Source organism: Andrena cerasifolii, chromosome 6 (genome assembly GCF_050908995.1).
Source record: "Andrena cerasifolii isolate SP2316 chromosome 6, iyAndCera1_principal, whole genome shotgun sequence".
Taxonomy (NCBI): domain Eukaryota; kingdom Metazoa; phylum Arthropoda; class Insecta; order Hymenoptera; family Andrenidae; genus Andrena; species Andrena cerasifolii.
This window is the reverse complement of record NC_135123.1, coordinates 9,117,420-9,136,295: the sequence shown is the minus strand read 5'-3', so window position 1 is coordinate 9,136,295 and position 18,876 is coordinate 9,117,420. Positions and strand designations below refer to the sequence as shown.

The following is an 18,876-nucleotide window of genomic DNA, read 5'->3' as shown; positions in this document are numbered from 1 at the left end:
GTCGCAGATTTGTAATCGATGGATCAGATACCAAGTAGCTATCTTCAAACGTAATCGCTGCCTTTCCTCTCTCGCGTACCAGATAGCATTACTTGAAAGAAGCGAAATGCCGAGCCCAATTAGCGCTTATTTACGGAACGTAATTAGACGGAAATACAAGGCGAGCGTTTGAAAATGAAACGGTAACACGCTTGGTTCGCCCGCTCTCGAAGATAACAATCCAGGTATACAATTTACTTAAAAAATCACCCTGGCACGGTTAACCAACGCCAGTAAATGCCGTGCTCGTAAAGTACGAAAGCGCGCGCAATGAAGCCACATTGCGGTTGACTTTCTCCCCGTTTCCAAGAAATTTGTAACATTATTAGTTAAGAACTTCTCTGCACGCCACAGCAACGCGTAGATCTCGGTTTATGTTTCGCTCGGAGCTTTAGGATTTCTCGACTCTGCGGAATACAATTTAATATTACATGAATTCTCTGTTTAAGGCGCATGCAAACGCAGAGGTAACACGACCGTATATCAATCGAGTGCCTCGTCTCGTATTACGTATTATTGCGACATGGAGCGCTGAGCGAAAATCGGAAAATTACAGGAAATTTAGTGTTTCATTAATGAAAACGCACAATGCGAAGAACTATACGGATAATATATATTTGCAGCTGCTAATAGACACTCAGTATCCCTTTGCATGTTTTCCAACATTTCCATCGTACGAAGATCAGGAACCCCCCAAAAGTTGCTAAAACAATCAAAAGCTTCAGGTTCCAAATATTAAAAGCAACTGAATAATAATCCACCATTATTTACAGAATACTTCTCCATCTTCGAGATCCTTATCTACACCACAGCGGAAAGGGTTTAATCCCATGGGTACATGCAACCAGCGGCAAGAGGAGAGGAAGGCTGGATAATATAGAAAGGGTTTGCCGGAGGGGAGGGCAAGAGAATTTTTAGGAGAGTTTCGAGGTCGCGTGTTAATTGGATTAAGTGGGGATTCCTGGAAATCCCGTGAACCCGTTCTCTCCCAGGTTGCTCAGGGTGGCGCACGCCAGGTAGGCCATTCTGTCCGCGTATTCCTGTCGCGGCGTAAACGCGGCATTGTAACGATAAACAAAAGTTACGCACGGGCGCAACGGGGGTTGAAATCAATGCGACTCGGCTGAGAAGGGTCGCGTGGGTGTTCCAGGGTAGCACGTTCGATCCTCGCCGACGGCGATTGGCCGCGTCCAGCCGAGTCCTGGGAGTCGATTGGTCGCCGGGGTTCTTGCGTGCCTCCCCCACCAGACCGATCGCCCGCGCACGGTGGGGGAAGTGTGGGAAGAGCGGGGGATCGTAATACGTACATGGCACAGCACGTACTGTACGTGTGTGTGGCAGGTGTGTTCACAGTGCCTGTGCACCCCGCGTCACGCGCCAGCCACTCGGAATCAAAGGTAGACGGAGGGTGGCTGCGAAACGAGGAAAAGTTAAAGGAGGAAGAGTGGCGGTGAACGTATACCGTAGATTCGTATAATTCACGGTGGGGTCGGTGCGCGAACGACCATCGTCTCGATTCCGACGTGTCCTTAAGCACCGATAGAGAAGAGCTCTCGGGATCGGCGATCACGCATACCGCGCGCCGCACAGGGTAGCCGACGTTACGCCGTGCCTTCCTTGTCGATCAAGGGAAACGCGTGTTAGCACGCCGAATAGTCGAGAGAGTAGTCGACCGTCAGCCGGCTGAGAATGGTGCAGAGGTTCTGCACCAGCGTGGCTGCGCTGAGCCTCGCCCTCAGTGCCTGCGTTGTTTTCCCGCGTGCCGTCATGGCGATCGACTTGAGCCGTTTTTATGGTCACTTCAACTCGAAACGCTCAGGTAAGTGTCACACAGTGTTCACGTACGAAAGCCTCCGCAAAATCCAGTTCCCTCTGTCGAGAATCTTCGGCAGCCTTTTATGTACCTCTGTCGGGAGTAACGTATCATTCTTGCGATTCTTTCACGCGTAATATCCAGTGGCAGGTAGCTTCGAGGTCTATTGGGAAACGTTAAAAACGTCACCGTATTTCAGGCTCCTCACGCTCGAGGTGAGGCGTAAGGACGGGGCAGGCACCGAGATGCAACAGCAGTGTGATACTGTACACGCACGTAGATTGTAATCTTTATAGAATTTATTGTGTCGACCACTGTGTGCCGTTTAAGTGGCAATTTCAATCCACGTGGTGTATTCAGCGTATCACGATTCATCGTCGTGATACGCTGTTCGCAGCTCATTCGATGCAATGAGTGGAACCGTCGGTCGGTTTTGTCGGTGAGCGTCGCTCAATCGCTTCAAGCAATAACCGTCACTTAAAGGGTAACTTCCTTGGAGCAATAAACAGCGTTAAGTTCCGCGACGGTAATGAGTAAGGGCTCGGGTTGCCTCGGCTCGTGAAACGACTTGCTCGCGAGATTCCGTGGATAAGGGACGGGCGAGCGAGCGAGTAAACGTCGCTCTACCTAATTAAGTTAATATCAATTAGATGGCGGGCGGTGGAAATTATTCGCCACAACGTCGCGTGTAAGACATCGCGCTCTCCCTCTTTAATGTTGCTCGGTCAATATCAGCCATGCCGCTGACCATCTATAATTGCTAACTTGGGCATTACCACTTACCAAGATTAATACTACACTCGCGCGAATTACACACGGCAAACACCATATTATACGCAGAATATACTACACTCCGCGCGCGCGCGCGCGCGCGCATATAGGTACGCAGCACGCCTGTTGATATCGATGGAAACAGACGAGTTTCAATTACCATTGCTACGAGTTGCATCTTTCTATTCTAGAATTTCTGAAATGATGTTCTTATCGTGCGTTTCAGGTGACGCTTGCCGCCCCTACGAACCGTTCAAATGTCCAGGAGACGGCATATGCATCTCGATTCAATACCTCTGCGACGGAGCCCCCGACTGTCAAAACGGCTACGATGAAGACTCGCGACTGTGCACAGCTGGTAAATCTCTCCGCGTTTCGATTTACAGTGGTGGTCAGGAGGAGGCCTGAAACTCGTGTTTTTGAATGTCCGCTTAAGTAAAGTCTAGGTTTCAAGTATTAATTAAGATATAATTCGTTGTAACAGAACCATCCCATGCTTGCAGGGTCGGATTAAGGCCTTAAAGTCTCTAATGTTTATAAACAATCGACGACCGAAGCGCAGCGACAATTAATTAATTATTATTAATTTCTTCGTCGCGCTTCGCCAAAATGCGCGACGACTTTTAGAAGCCCTAAGCACTTAAATGATTTTGAGGCTCCCTTATACAGTGCTTCTAGCAGAAGTTAGATTTTAAAATTCAGAAAATTTCTATGCTGCCTCCATTCCCCTGATGCCCCAAGCACGAGCTTATTTTGCTTATTGGCTAATCCAGCCCTGCGTTTTTGTGCCCCTTTCACCATTTCAACCTTCTTTTCACCACCACTGTGCGCGCAAACAGTACATCTGCTCCTTTTTCGTAAAAACGAGGGTTACACCCCCGCGGAGCTTTGATTTGCAAGAATCATGACCCCGATTAAACGCCAGGGACCAGAAAAAGCAGCATAGCGCGACAATGAAAATAGGCACAAGGTTGCGATGGTAGTTACCATGTAGCGAGAGCGGCGCGTATTGTACGTCTGACTTATACTTGACCAGCACTACTACCCGCCTATCTATTACGAGGCTAGGATCACTAGGTCAAACTCCCGGCGACACGGTCGCTCGTTAAATCATTGATCCTCACCTCGGAAGTGACACGCAAAGTTATCGTTAGACGTTTACATAAGTTTATCAGACGGGGCTTCGATAACGGAAGGAGTTGAGGATCACTGGCTGAAGTAATATCGACGTTACACGCAGCGCTTCGGCGTGTCCGTGTACGATCTCCGTCAATCTCTTCTATGCCCGTCGATAATTTCGAACCGTTCGTTCTTTCCAGCGAAAAGACCGCCGGTGGAGGAGACGGCCAGCTTCCTGCGTTCGCTTTTGGCAAGCCACGGACCTAACTATCTCGAGAAATTGTTCGGGACCAAGGCGAGGGACACGCTGAAGCGTCTAGGCGGGGTGGACGTAGTGGCCATAGCACTATCCGGTGAGTTCTACTGACACCAGTCTGTTTATAATAATCCTGTGGCATTCGCCGATCGCCCATAAATGGGCATGGAATCTAACGGATCCGCGTTACCAGAATCCCAGACGATTGAAGATTTCGGCGCGGCCCTGCACCTGATGCGCTCCGACCTGGAACACCTGCGCTCCGTGTTCATGGCGGTGGAGAACGGGGACCTGGGCATGCTCAAGTCAATAGGCATCAAGGACTCCGAGCTGGGGGATGTGAAGTTCTTCCTGGAGAAGCTGGTTAAGACAGGTTTCCTCGATTGAACGGCCATCCACCACGGATGTCACCGCGGAGGCGCTACCCACGCTGGCTGTATCGTATTAATCGCACTACTCTCTCGCTTGAAACCCCCGAGCTCTTGGCAGACTCGCCCGACCGGACGATCGCGCCATTTATCGTAATCCCCCTGGCTGCTTCCCAACTCCCCTTCCGTTCCCCACCTACTTCCCTCACCCTCCGCTTTCTTTCGATGTCTTCTTATTACCTTTGCTTTTCAGAGAACGCAGCGAGCACCGAGATAAGCATCAAGATATAACGCATAATTTATCTAGTTGGTCGGGAGGCATGGGAGCGCTGGAAGTTTAAGCTTTCGCGAGAAATGTCAAGGGTCGACGCTTCTGTGTGTATCATTCCGCGCGCCCCTTTGTCGATGCAACGTCGCGCCGAGATGGGCGGACGCGCACATTACGTCGTTGGCGTTACCGCGCGGAGGGTCGGGCGGTAAACGGAGAGGGGAGAGGGCACGGCGGCGAGGGCCACGTTATCGAATGTTGGACTAAAAAGCACGAGCTTAGTAATTACCAGGTCAATTATATTTTACTCGGCCGCTCTGTCCGAGTGTCACGCAGCAGACGATCGATACCAATTAACGTCGCGTTCATTTCCGTGGCCGGCATGGCGTCGCCGTTACGCGACACACAATCATCGTCCAACACACGCACATCGTCGCACACGAGCTCCGAGACACTTGCCGAATAGAATATTACAGAACTCGGGAAAGGACGTACATCGGAACTGTACGTAGAAACAGAATTGTTCCTACCTGCAGCTCCGAAACCGTTCCGCTACGTCGGCATTCTGACAATCAGATCGTTAACAATCTTTATTATAATACCCGTAGCAGCACCCTCCGGAAATGTTTTCCTCATTTCCAACAGATCTCTCGCAGCCAGAGATGGGCGATATTTTTATTTAAATAAAGATTTCGAATAACGGATAAAACTTGGGTTAACTTTATTCGTCGAATAAAGTGAAGTTAAGGTAACTTTTATTCGATCCGTTATTTAAATAATTGTTTATTTAGTTAATGCCCAACTCTGCTCGTAGCCCATTTACGAACGGTTAACATCTAGCGATTCCACCGATCCGTGTACTATTTTCACCTAGTTTCCTTTCCACAGTTATTCTAGATCTAGACAATCCCTGGCTACAATAATAACAGTGGTGACGCGTCTTTGTTACGCCAGAGCTTTTATACAGTATGAATTAAAGCGTCGATTGAATATGATATAAAGGATCGAAGGTACAAGGCGAGACGTAGCGTGTAGTTAGGACTTCTTGGGAACAGTTGCCCCGGAGCTCGTGGACGATATTGTAAACAGCACGAACGAAACGAGTGCCCCGGCTCGCTAAGCTATTCGTGCCCTATCGACCGACCCTCCGGATCTGATCGCCAGCCACGCTGAATTAGAGATACGTTTCAGTTGGTAATTAATATTTCACGCTTGCCCGCGTAAAGTGCTTTCGCGTTCGAATAATTTATCATCGGCGGATAACGGGGCGCTATCGCGATCCCCATTCGATTCCCCATTAACCAGGCTCCCATGCGTTCTTCTATTATTACTTGAAGCTGTGCTTCGGGTCTGTTCGTGATAAATCGTGAGATAACGATATGTATCCGTGCACGCGCGGGTCCCGCCTCGCTAACGGAACAACGGACGTTGCACGTGTTTCTTTCATTACAAACTATCGTGTACAAATATATTTATACATTGTCTACTACAAGCACACACATACACACAGAACACACACTTGCTAATTAACGATTACTGCTGGTACAGTACGCCATCATAAAGATCCTGCTGATTTCGGTTCCCCGGGCGTATCGAGGTCGAACCGCTCGCACATTTCGCACGGACGGAAAGTAGAATTCATTATTACCGAGCGTGATAAAAAGGAAACCTGTAGAAATTAGCTCTCTCGTCCGAAGGCACAGCGAAACGTCCATGAAAATTTCGCGTCGATACGCTCTGAATTGAAACAAGCAGAGTCCACATGCAATAAGCTAGTTTCCTTTAATCGTGCGGCACGTAAGGTGTTTCAAAGTACAGAAGGGGCTTCCTCTTTAGGAAATACATACGGAACGTGGGATAACGTACTTCCACGCGAGCCCTCGTTTCCATAAGTCTGGCCTTGAAAATGCGTGGACAACACGCGTCTCCTGCAACCATTTTCAAAGCTGACTGTCTCAGAAACGAGTACTTCTAACAGACATGTGTTCCCACATTTCGATGCACCTTTCCGAGAGGAGCCACTTTCGCTCGGATATTGTCAGATACACTTGGAAACACTCCGTGTTTTAACTGCATTTAACGCATTCCTTTGACCAGGCGTGTCCTGTGTGCGCCGCGAATAACGAAGAGATCGATGCGAGCCTGCACGTGGCCAATCGTTTCCGCTGCAACAGCCACGGCGCGACCTCACAAGCTCCATGCACGAACTTGAGAGCAGACGAGCCTTCACCTTGGCCAACCATGGCCGCGTTATTTCGTCGAATCGGTTCCGGAAGCGACGTCGCCAGCGGGACCGATCGTCGCAAATACGACGCGAAATAAAGTTACTGTACACGAAGCCCAAGGACACACGTACACACACCGTATATGTATATACGTATGCATATATCTATTTTAAGGATGAGAAGCGAAGCGGGTACAAATCGAGCATCGTATCGCGTTCCTTCAGGGTATAACGCGCATCTTACTTAAGCGAACGAGGATAAACGAAAAAGCGGAAAAAAGAGAAGAAGCAAGTATACAATGCTACGATGTATTAATATTTTCATTACGGTAACGCAACACATATCAGTATAGATACGTATCAGCAATCTAATGGAGGCGAGTGCCGAATTCTCTCGAGTGGGGGCCGACGGGTCCCCTGGTTTCGAGTCGCGGAACCAAACGATCCACGGGGAGCCAAATCAGGGCTGCGCTTCTCGAGAGACTTCCTCTCCGATTGATGATAAAAACATACATATCTCTACCTATTAAGACGTAATCTTCTAGTCAACCAATGACATATCTTTTAATTAATATAAATATAACTGCGCGCGCGTATACGCGCGTGCGCATAATTACATATCAACAGAGTCACTTTTATCAGATAGTAGATATAATATTTTGGTATATAAAAGAAAATGAAAAAAGTGGAGAAAAGAGAGAGATAGAGATAGGAGAGAGATGATATGTAACGTTCCCTCCAGATGTCAATTACGGTCCAAAGTAGGGCCTGGACCGAGGGCAGAAACCGAGGGAAGAGTCGCAAAGCTTTTAGGAGAAAAGAATCTTTCGAAGGATCGAGGCGCTCCGAATCTCCGCTCGCGAGCGCCTCGATCCTTTACCTCCTTCCTCACACCTTCCCCATTTCGACGTTATATTTAAGACGCCTCCGATGGCAATTGGAATTACGGAGACGACCCCCTGTTCCACGGTGTGCAGCGCGTGTATTTCCGGTGCTTTCGACTGGCCGCCGCTCGAATGCTCGTACACGCTTTGTATCGCGCCCTCGAACACTGTTCTTGCCATTTGTTTAATCAGAAACAGACCTAGGTTACCTAAGTTACTCATTTACCTTAGGCGCGAGAAATGCTTTAAACTTTAAAGAAATAGTAGCCACCGAAATTCGGTGTGGCATGGAATCAATGAGTTGCTGAGAAACTATTGGAAACCACTGAGATTAATAGTGTATCTATAATTGTACGCCATCCGTCCATAGGATTTGAGCACGAACACACACGAGTTTAATTTGTGATGATTCGGTATGATTCAAGGCGTGTAGGCGTGATTGCAGCGTGTACGAGCATTGGATCTTATCGCCGGTCGATGAGGGTGTACATTGCCCGTATGTATACGTATAAATGCATTGACCATCTTAGTTATCAAGATTTTACCGATGTGATAATGTAATGAATATCACAGGCTGTCGTATCTATGTTACTTTCTCAACTTCTAATTGTTCTACTGCCAAAGCATTCTTATTGTAACGGCAAAACTGCGACGTACCATACACTTGTAAGTGATCTTGCTTCTTAAAGTTTTTGTACTTCTATTAATTAAAATACAATGTTCTTGGAAATAAATTTAGCGCGCGATGATCATTAAATAAAGTGAACGTTTCTTCAATTTTACTCGGCGGAATTTAAATCGCACCTGGCCCTCGGCGTTGTTACAATTATATCCTTACCATTCGTTAGATACGATCACGGTGGAACATAAACCTATCGAGGAACCTATTAAGTAATAAAAAGATGTAGTCATTTCTGGCACTATCTGTTGGGGAAAATGATACTTTATTCAAACGTTCTTCTTAAGTATAAAAAAAATAGCTTAAAAGATGATAATAGTTTGCAGCGGCGGATTTAAGGACAAAGACCCAGGTGGCAAATGTTCTGAGCGGCCCATTTTTTCGGGGAAATGAAGAGGCAGTTTACTAAAAACAGGCTAAGTGTAGTAGTACAGAAAAAGTATATATAGTGTTTGGATATAATCGTAATCTTGTTTTTTTTTAAGATGGGGCCTTTTAGGTAGGGGCCCAGGCAACTGATCATCGACCGCCCGTTAAATGCGCCACTGATAGCGAGTTATCGAGACATGTTGCGTTGTGTGTCATACATGTATTTCGGTTTAGCTCCCATAATGCAGATGCATTACGATTTACGTCTATCAGAGGTTTGGACATTTAAGTTACATAACGTACAGAAAAATATGGATACTATTTCTATTACTGTTTGGTCGGTTCGATTAATTCGTACTTATTGGTGACCCCTCCGAGGCTTTTCAGTTCCTCGACCAAGTCTCGAACGTCTATTTTACGAGAGATCACTAACGTTCGTTGATTCTTAGGACCGTAGCTGTGTGATTTCAAGCCCATTTGTCTCGCGATCCTGAAACAGATTCAACGATTCACTTAATAAATAGAGCTATTAATTTAATCAACAATCTTTAACTTATCATTACACTCACTGGTGAATTACCGCTCTTTCATCATTCGTAAAATCAGCAGAGAACACCAAATCGTCCCTCATGTCGCCCGCGAGATACTTTCTCATAACATCCTTAAACTTGTTCTTTAAGTCGTTCACAGTACAAGAATTTGACTTTAGCCCTAAGCCCTCCCTATTTATTTGTTGCTTGATTCTAAATACAGAAAGAGAATATTTTAAACACTCCCTTCTGCAAGGAAATGGTAGATCACACTTACGTTACAGGTTCTACGATCCCCTGCTGTGATTTGCCAAGTCCACCGCCAGTCCAACCCATTAATTTCATTAATTTCTTCCCAATATTGTCATCGGAGATCGAATCCTCTTTAGACGCGTCTTTCAACATCGTCGTGGTGGTTACACTGGCGCCTTCATTTATGTTATGTTTAATCTGGATAGCACAAACCAGAAGCTCTAAATAATCAGGCAGATATTAACATAAAACATCTCTCCTTTACGAACCTTAATTGTGTAATAATGCTTCTGTAGCTCCTGTAATCCTATAACGGATGCCTCTTTCTTTGCTAGCTTCTGATTAGACCCGCTGGCTTCTGCCAATAATTTCGAGTTAATAAAAATACTGCATTTGCTGCAAAGAGGGGCAATTCATTAAGTTTGCACGTATTCGAGGATAAGAAACCCCAGTGATACGCACCAAGAATCATTCATCCTATCCAATTTCCAATCTATATTCCCCCCCGAAGCGCTAACCGTACAAGCGAGCACGTTCTGCGGTATATCTCCCGGCCTCTCTACCAAAACAATATCGCCGAATGGGGCCTCGTCTGATCTTCTGCGTTTGGCAGGTACTTCGTCGGCGTTTGAACCAGTAGAAGATCTTTTACTCTCTTCTCCTGTTTCAAACTTTTTCGAGGACGACGGGGCAGTGAATCCTGAATGATAAAAGAATTTCGCGACGTAAAATATACATAGACATCTGACAATGCGATCTACAAAATTACTTGACGTTAGAACTCACAGTTCTTTGATATACCTTTAACCTTCGAACTAGCAGCGTCGGAGGCTTTCACGAACGTTCTTTGTAACTTACTCTTTTGCTTCTCTCTATAATCGCCAACAATACCTTGAGCTAATTCTGCTATTAGCTGCATCGTTTCTTTGGGATACCTAAGGTGTAAAATACATTTGTAGAATGAAAAATACATTCGTAGAATGAAAATTATAGCGACTGATTGGAGAAAGTAGGGAATTGTAAAAGAAGTATTCACATATACGCATATGTATGTCTACCTGCAGCCGAGTATTTCAACATTGGTAAAGACTTGGGCTAAACAAACGAGCTCGTCTTCTGGAAATTTATCCTTGTGGGCTAGAAGAAATTTACGCCTAAGTTCCCAATGCTCGTCGCACTCGTGCTCTGTCTTATGAAGCTCAACATCCCAATCGTCGTCTGAGCTCATTCTCATCACACTGTTGCAGGTGCTGTTATAATAAATTATCAATTTATACGCGCGTGCATACGTCGACAACGCGCATATTCTCCAGGGGGGCCAAGCTTCCCTCTTACGAAAGTTGAAGCAGAGTTTGTAGCGCCTCCTACCAATGAGGTGCGTACTAAACTGTGAATGTGTGAATTGGTGTGAATCGGGACGTATGTGTATGTGTATACGTGTAATGTACCGTTTACTTTAAAACCTGTCCACGGATCGTCGCGCCAGCGACACGTATGCAGCAGATAGAAGGATAAACATTGAAATTGAATATTTCTTCTTTTCTTAGGAAAAGAAAATATATTCAATTGCTTTGTATATCCTTCTATCTGCTGTTATAAAGTAATTATGTATAAGGATTGTGCAGGTGTGAAATAAAAAAATTTAATAAATTTAACCGAGAATACCTCGTCCGTGGTCGCATTCAACTTTATCGATACAGAATCGTTTACGGGAGCACAGACGAGGTATAGGATAGACCTATCAACCAATGCATTTTTCTGTCACCGGTTTGGGGGAGTCCTAGAACCACCTTACCATTTTTGTGTCGCATGCAACGTTACCGATGAAGCCTCGAAACAGATTGTAACGCTACGTGTGGTAGGAATTAGAATTCAAGAAGTCAGTCGAAACCCGCGATTTACAAATGATTCTGTTAGAGTAACAATTTAAAGATCGTTTTATAAACGCATTCCGTGCAACGACCGAGAAAGAAGAATCGCAACAAAACAAGAACACATACGCCTTTTAACCTTGCTATTCTATTCAGGTTTATTTAACGCCAAACAAATTTATTTAACATAAAAATTTATATAAACAACAACATTATTTGTGGAAGACATGTGTTCATGAGTTCAAAATCATCGAAGAAATCGACGAAATGAAATAAATCACGCAAAACCATCGAAGAAATGCATGAAATAGAATAAATCATGTAAAACCATCGAAGAAATACCTACCTGAAAGAGAATAAAATTCTGATTAGATGTCTAGACCGAACCAAACTCACTGAATGTAAGTTTCGCTCGATCTGGACCCTTAAACTAGATCGTAGGCTTTAGCTTGATATCGTTTTGCAAGTCGCAATGCTTGAGAAACGTTACCAAGGAACCGGGCACACCAACGCGGAGGTACCTACGAAAGTGACCCATCCCGAAACAAACACCGATCCCATCCACCCTCCATTTCAATAAACTCATCGCGTCCGTCATTGTTTGCAATGAGGGAAACGATGATTTGACTCTACTATTAGTGACAACCGCGAACGCGAAAGCGAAATCGAAAGAGAGATAGACTGACGATTATCGTCGATCTCTCTGCACTTATACAAGGTACTCGTATTCTACATTCTACGGCATGCATGCAAGAACATCTTAGCTAGCTACCAAGCTAGCATAATTCTAGGCCCTCTCTAGGGCCCACGAGCTAGGCCCTCTCTAGGGCCCATGACTAGGACCCTCTCTAGGGCCTATGCCGAAGGCCCTCTCTAGGGCCCATGACTAGGACCCTCTCTAGGGCCCATGATTAGGACCCTCTCTAGGGCCCACGAGCTAGGCCCTCTCTAGGGCCCATGACTAGGACCCTCTCTAGGGCCTATGCCGAAGGCCCTCTCTAGGGCCCCTGTTCTGGGCCCTCTCTAGGGCCCACAAGCTAGGTCCTTTCTAGGACCTAAAATACCAAGCAGCTGAAAATTGAAGCTAATCGAAAATTTTACTTTACTTTCGCGATGAAAAAGCAATTAGAGCACCGGTGCTCTGGACAAATTTCCGATACGCAAAAGGTTGACTTTACTTTCGCGACGAAAAATCAACACGAGCTCCCGTGCTCTGTATAAATCATAGATCCGCAAAACTTTGACTGTAAATTCGCGGTAATAGAACTCTACACAAGAGCCGCGGCGCTCTTGAAAATATATGGACGCGAAAAAAGCGTGGACTCTACGATCGCATTACCGGCGACCATAAAAGATCTTGCTAGAATGCAAGATTGTTAGGAAGACTAGTTTCATTGAGACCCATTTCAAAAAATTTCGCGGTGACTCTACTTGACTCGATCGATCCGATTATTTTACGAATTATTATTAATCGATATAAAATTGTAAGAATCGCGAGCAACAATTGTATTGATTTATTTTATTTTTTATTTTGAGACAGACACATGCATGTCACTATCTACGAGTACCTTGTATGGTCAGCTCAATCGATGCTGCTCTTTCGAACACACATGCATAACGTTTAGTGGCGCATCTTATATAATTGGCATTAGTTTCGGGAACATTTCTACGATATTTCGTGAATATGGTTTAGAAAAGGACCACGCCATAAGGCTACTGCCTAGACGCCCTAGACCATATTCGCGAAATATTGCATAAGAGTTCCCCAAACGAATACCGACCATGTGAAAAGGGCCTCTGCATGTCGTGCATTTGTGTTGGAACGGCCAGAATCGAAAGAGCTAAGTAGCTGTACTACATGCACCCCCATTCAAAGAATGATAAAATGACTCACCGTTCGCTGTCATCATCGGTACTGCATCTCTGCAAACTCGTAACCCTCTGACCAGCATCCCTGAGACCAGCTCCCCTCTGATCACCATCCGTCTGACCAGCATCCCTCTGACCAGCAGCTCCCAGACGAGCACCCCTCAACTCAGCCCCAGCTTAGCTCTCAACGTTGCAGCTGCAGTTGGACTCGTGCATGACTCTACTTTCGCGGTGAAAAAGTTATTAGAGCACCGGTGCTCTCGACTAGCTTTACTTGCGCAAAAACACTGACTCTACGATCGCATTACGGGCGATCACAAACACTATAACTGAAACAGACAATTTGTATTTAAACAAGTTCGAAAAAATTTCCTTTAAATTGCAAGGTGTCACGCAATTCAGACTTTGAGAAAAATTTCCAGCAGCCACATTGGGCGCTCAATGAATTCTGATTCTGTCTGATAGAAAAAAGGAGTGGCCTCTTCGGGCGTTTAAGGTTTTTCAATCTTAATGTATGGAAGGAGTAGCCTTTTTGGGCGCCTAATGCTTTTTAATTCTAATGTACCATCATCAGGTCTCATCCTTTTTAATGTTAATTAAAAAATACAGCAGCCTGTTTAGGCGCATGATAATTCCGAATTGTAAAAGGAAATAGAAGCAGCCTCATCAGGCGCTAATGGCATGGAATGCCAGAAAAATTCCAATTCTACTCTAAAGTGTTAGTAAACCCTAACCCAGATCTAATTCTTCCCTGAAACTAGCAACGAATCTCTTAGTGAATTCTTTATTAAAGAATTCACCAGAGAAAACCTCGGCGAATCCCTCGGCGAATGTTTCGATGATGCGCTTAAAACTGGACTTGCCTGGCTAAATTTTCTAAGTTTCGCAGCACACATATACACTATACTTCGTTATACTAACCCTTTGGACTGTGATTGCGGTATAAGGTAAAAAACTACTAAAATTATTTCCAAAGACTTTACTTTAAAGTCCAAAGGGTTAGCATGCGCGCGTAAGAAAGATAGACGAGAGGTTCTCGTCGATCTTTCTACACATATGCCATTACAATTTCTTTCGCATATTTTAGAGGCACACTTGCACTGGTTTCAAGTGACAAACAGACGCTAAGTATCTCATTGCAGAGATAGAAAAAGAATTGAAAAACGGACACGGATTCGCCGTCGTGAGAGATCTCGAGCTGCTCGATACACTCACGCATTGCAGTTGCACAGACAAAACGCTAATACGCGACCACCATTCATCCAGCCCCCCATTAACGGGAGTTCCCCACTAGGGGCCGCGCCTGAGGGGTCAGACTCACAGCAGCCCGCCTCACAATTAAATCACATGCAGCTGCAATACGCGCTCCCATCACAAAGCCGACAATTTGCACAGGCGAGTGTATCGTGCCCGAGCATCTTGTGCTAATTCAAGATCTCTCCCGAGAGCGAATTATATTACCGGAAAAAAAGAAAAGAGAATTGAAAGTAGGAAATAGAAAATACACTATGACAAGTCTGTAAAAGTATACTAAATGCGAAACGACACGGTGCACGGTGAAGCTAATTGTAAGCAAAAGCAAAGGTAAAAGGCGTCACTCTCAACAAGCAAGCGTACCTCTACCCTTAAATCTAGCCTATCGCACTCTTTACAATGAGCCCTAGTGGCATAATCTATTGCAAATATGCACTTGCGTAACTTTCGAGGGATATGCGAAAGCTAAGAATCTCCCGATTGAGATTGCAAAAGAGACTAAACGACTAAAGGACCGAAAGGCGCGGCGCGACGCGAACATTCACCCTCGATCCACCGAAATTTCGTTTCTACATGGCATGCTCCATATCACGACTTTACACAGCCATGGCGAGCGTGACCGAGAACGAGAACTGTCGCACATCTTCGTCTAACAATGGTCCTCTGTGTAAAGCCGTAATAAGTTGTACCCAGCACAGCCGGCCTATGAAGGGCGAGAACACCATGCGCGAAATAGAAATCAGTGATCGAAGGCGAATTGTATTTCTAGAAGGGTGTGTTTGGCACTCTTATATTTAAAAAGAACGAGGCGGAACAAAAGCTTATCGCTCGAAGTACGCAAGTGCATTTCTGAATAGATGTCCAGACCGAACCAAACTCACCGAATGTAAGTTTGGCTTGATCTGGACCCTTAAACTAGATCGTAGGCTTCAGCTTGACAACGTTTTGCAAGACGCAATGCATTGGAAAACGTTACCAAGTCCAGGCACACCAACGCGGAGGTACCTACGAAAGTGACCCATTTCTACGAAATATTTCTGGTCCATATTCGACCAATGCATTTTTGAAAATTTGGAAAAATTCTTACGACTAAAGTTCTTAAATTAAAACTTAATGGACTCTAGGACTATGGCTAGTTAAAACTAAGCACATGTGCAAGTTCTTCCGCGATGTATAAAATTTGTAGGTTTAGTGGCTTAAAGTTATTTTTATGCAAGGGAGAAAGAAATTTAAGTTCATATAGCAGCCACTTTGGCGGCAGTCATTTATTATTATACTGTTATTTTATAAAGGGACCATTTGAGGTCGAGATATCAGGTGGTAAGAGTGGCAATTTTTGATTTCTCGTAATATTACTACCAGTGTGTCTTAATATTTAGCACATGCAACGGGCAAGCAAAACTAGCGAGCATAATAACCAAGTAGTACCAAAAATTACTGTCATTGTTTATTAAGAGAATCTAATGACTCGAATGTAATTACTGTTAAGAGAGAAGATTTGAAAGAACTCGCACGAAAGAGTTCAACTTCAGAAATGTAACTCGTATTCGATACATTAAGCATCCGGAATGATTGTGAAATTAAAGAAAAGAAGTTTAGAATGTTTGAAACGCGATATTAAAACTCCTATCGCGAATTTAAAATTTATTCATTGTATTTTTCTACGTGTATTAAACATTTGGAAGTACACGCATTAAATTTTACTATTCGCGAGTACTAAGTACGTATTCGTGGTCACTATGCTCGCTACAGTAATCATTATGTTCGATAGCATACAGAAAAATTCAAAGAATGAAAAAGTATCACTCACCGTTCGTTGAAAATAGTCTCACTGACAAGCATCCCCTTTTAGCAGTAGCTATTCGATCTGCAGGCGAATGTCCAGCAGTTGCAGGGTCAGTACCCCATAGAATGTGTCACACTTCCAAATATGTCACATTACTTTCGCGATGAAAAAGCAATAGGAGCACTGGTGCTCTGAATTAATTCTAGATGCGTTAAAACACTGACTTTACGTTCGCGTTCACATTACTAATACGCAGGGCCACTGTGCACTATCGAATACTTTATCGCGAAATAAGCACTGATTCTACAATCGCATTGCACACGATTACAAAAGCAGTTCATGTTTTTAAACATATCTCAACAGTGGAAAGATGTGTTCGGACTCGAGTAAAGCGTTTCCAAAATAGTCCTCTAGGTACTGAGTGTAATGTAGTGGAATCTCGTTGAACGATCTCCCACATAGTCCAGTTATCGATGAAATTTATGCAGGAATCGAGAAATCACGAAATAATATGTACACGCACTCACTGATGCGATCACCGTCGCGAGTAAAGTCGAACTGACAGAGGTGACACCGCTTGGCAATGTTGTGACGTAGGGGTTGTTGGCGGTGTTATGGCGCTCGACCGACTCCCAGCTAACTGGAAATTCGTCAAGGCCAGAAATAATTTTATGTAGACACAGTAATTCCACGATGAAAAATCACTTAGAGCACCGGTGCTTTCACTTAAATAGTTCTGTATGCGCAAAACATTGACTCTGCACTCGCGTCCACACAGTGCTCTATGAAATACTTTATCGCGAAATATGTACTGACTCTAAAATCGCATTGCACGCGGTCACAAAAGCACATCACATTTCTAAACATCTCTCAGCAGTGGGAAGTAGTGTTCGGGCTCGCGTAAAATGTTTCCATAAAGGCATCTTGGTATTGAGTGTAATGCAGCAGAATCTTGTTAAACGGCCTCATACATAGTCCAGTAATCGATGAAATTGATGCACGAATCGAGAAATCACGAAATAATATGCAGGTACATTCACTGATCCGATCGCTGCCGCGGTTGAAGTCGAACTGTCAGCTTACACCTTTCGTGAATGTTGTCACATTGGTAGAGGTTGCTGTCGACCTCAACTGTTTCCCATGGAAGTTGAAATTTCACAAAGGCCGGAAATAATTCTATATCGCAATGTCCATTGCGAAATATGTACTTTTCGCAGCTGCAGCCATGCACCCTGCTCTTTCTATGTATACATATATGTCTTTCAAAGTTGAGGAGATGTGATCGGACTCGAGTACAGTGTTTTCAAAAAAGTCTTCCAGATACTTATTTTTAGTGTATTGCAGTAGAATCTGGACGATCGACCTCCCACATATTCCAGTAATCGATGGAAATAATACATTAAGATAGGTATACCATGGCATTTTAAATGTTCATCCGTCCGATCCGTCCTCCGACTTTGGTGAACGTCGTTATTGAACTCCATTATTTCACATATCTTGAGAATTCCACATTACTTTATTTTATATATTTATACATGTGGAAGGAAGGGAAGGAATGATTTATTCAAACATTTCGAGTTACATTTATTTTTACATTATATCAAAGTATTACTATTTAAAGAAATTCTTGTATCTATCTACTTATTTAGGATATTTGACAATCGCAGCAATCGCATCGGCTCTGTTCTCACCAATTACCAGGTCTCGCTACGAGGAGGTCGCAGCGTTTCGAGGCCCGTAGAGAGACTGCCTATTTATGTTTTATTCAGAAAATCTAATGACTCGAATGTAATAACTATTAATAAGAGAAGATTCATAAAACTCATATGAAATATTTAAACTTGAGAAGCGTAACTTGCATGCAAAACATTAAGCATCTCGAATGATTGTGAAATTAAAGAAAAATTGTTTAGAATGTTTAAAACGCGATACTAAAACTTTTATCTAGAATTTAATACATATATATATATATAATCGTTTTATTCGGTAGCATGTAGAAAGATTGAACGAGTTGAAAAGTTGCACTGCTATCTCTGCAGATCGCCCCCCCCCCAAGAGTAATAAAATAGAAAATATTATGACATTGTGTATAATTCTGTATAAATAATTAATGTGAATTTAATTATTTATACAGAATTATAATTAATGTGAATTTAATTATTTATACAGAATTATAATTAATGTGAATTTAATTATTTAGGTTACAGTATCAGATTGAGATATTAAAACATAAGTTACAAGCAAATTTTAAATCTTGTGAAAGAGGGTTAAAAAATGTACTTATGTACTTTTACATATTTCGCCCCCTCCAAGAAAGGCTCCTAAATCCGCCTCTCCAGGTGGCTCGGCTGCATCGGGGGGAGGGGGATGGACCCGAGTTGAAACCCTGACCAGGTCCTCAGCAAGTCCAGGAAGTCCAGGAAGTCCAGGAAGTCCAGTAGGTCCAGGTAGCTCGGCAACTGCAGGGTCCCCGGAGGTCCTCCAGGCCCGGAAGACCGACGACGACTGAGTACATGAAGCTCTG

General features: G+C 44.1%; 2 protein-coding genes across 2 annotated transcripts; one reads left to right on the top strand and one right to left on the bottom strand.

Moving 5' to 3' along the window:
• Positions 1–86: 86 nt before the first annotated feature.
• Positions 87–8,524, top strand: LOC143369973 (prohormone-4). Its single transcript, XM_076814524.1, has 6 exons — positions 87–224; positions 813–1,055; positions 1,190–1,858; positions 2,850–2,981; positions 3,943–4,095; positions 4,192–8,524. Exons 3-6 carry the CDS (start codon positions 1,729–1,731, stop codon positions 4,383–4,385), a joined length of 609 nt encoding a protein of 202 aa, XP_076670639.1. The 5' UTR covers positions 87–224; positions 813–1,055; positions 1,190–1,728; the 3' UTR covers positions 4,386–8,524.
• A 143-nt stretch (positions 8,525–8,667) lies between these two features.
• Positions 8,668–10,895, bottom strand: LOC143369971 (NF-kappa-B-repressing factor). The gene is made up of 7 exons (XM_076814517.1): positions 10,631–10,895; positions 10,374–10,507; positions 10,035–10,272; positions 9,842–9,968; positions 9,598–9,770; positions 9,360–9,533; positions 8,668–9,280 (listed from the first exon to the last, which is right to left on the bottom strand). Exons 1-7 carry the CDS (start codon positions 10,804–10,806, stop codon positions 9,118–9,120), a joined length of 1,185 nt encoding a protein of 394 aa, XP_076670632.1. The 5' UTR covers positions 10,807–10,895; the 3' UTR covers positions 8,668–9,117.
• Positions 10,896–18,876: the final 7,981 nt, after the last annotated feature.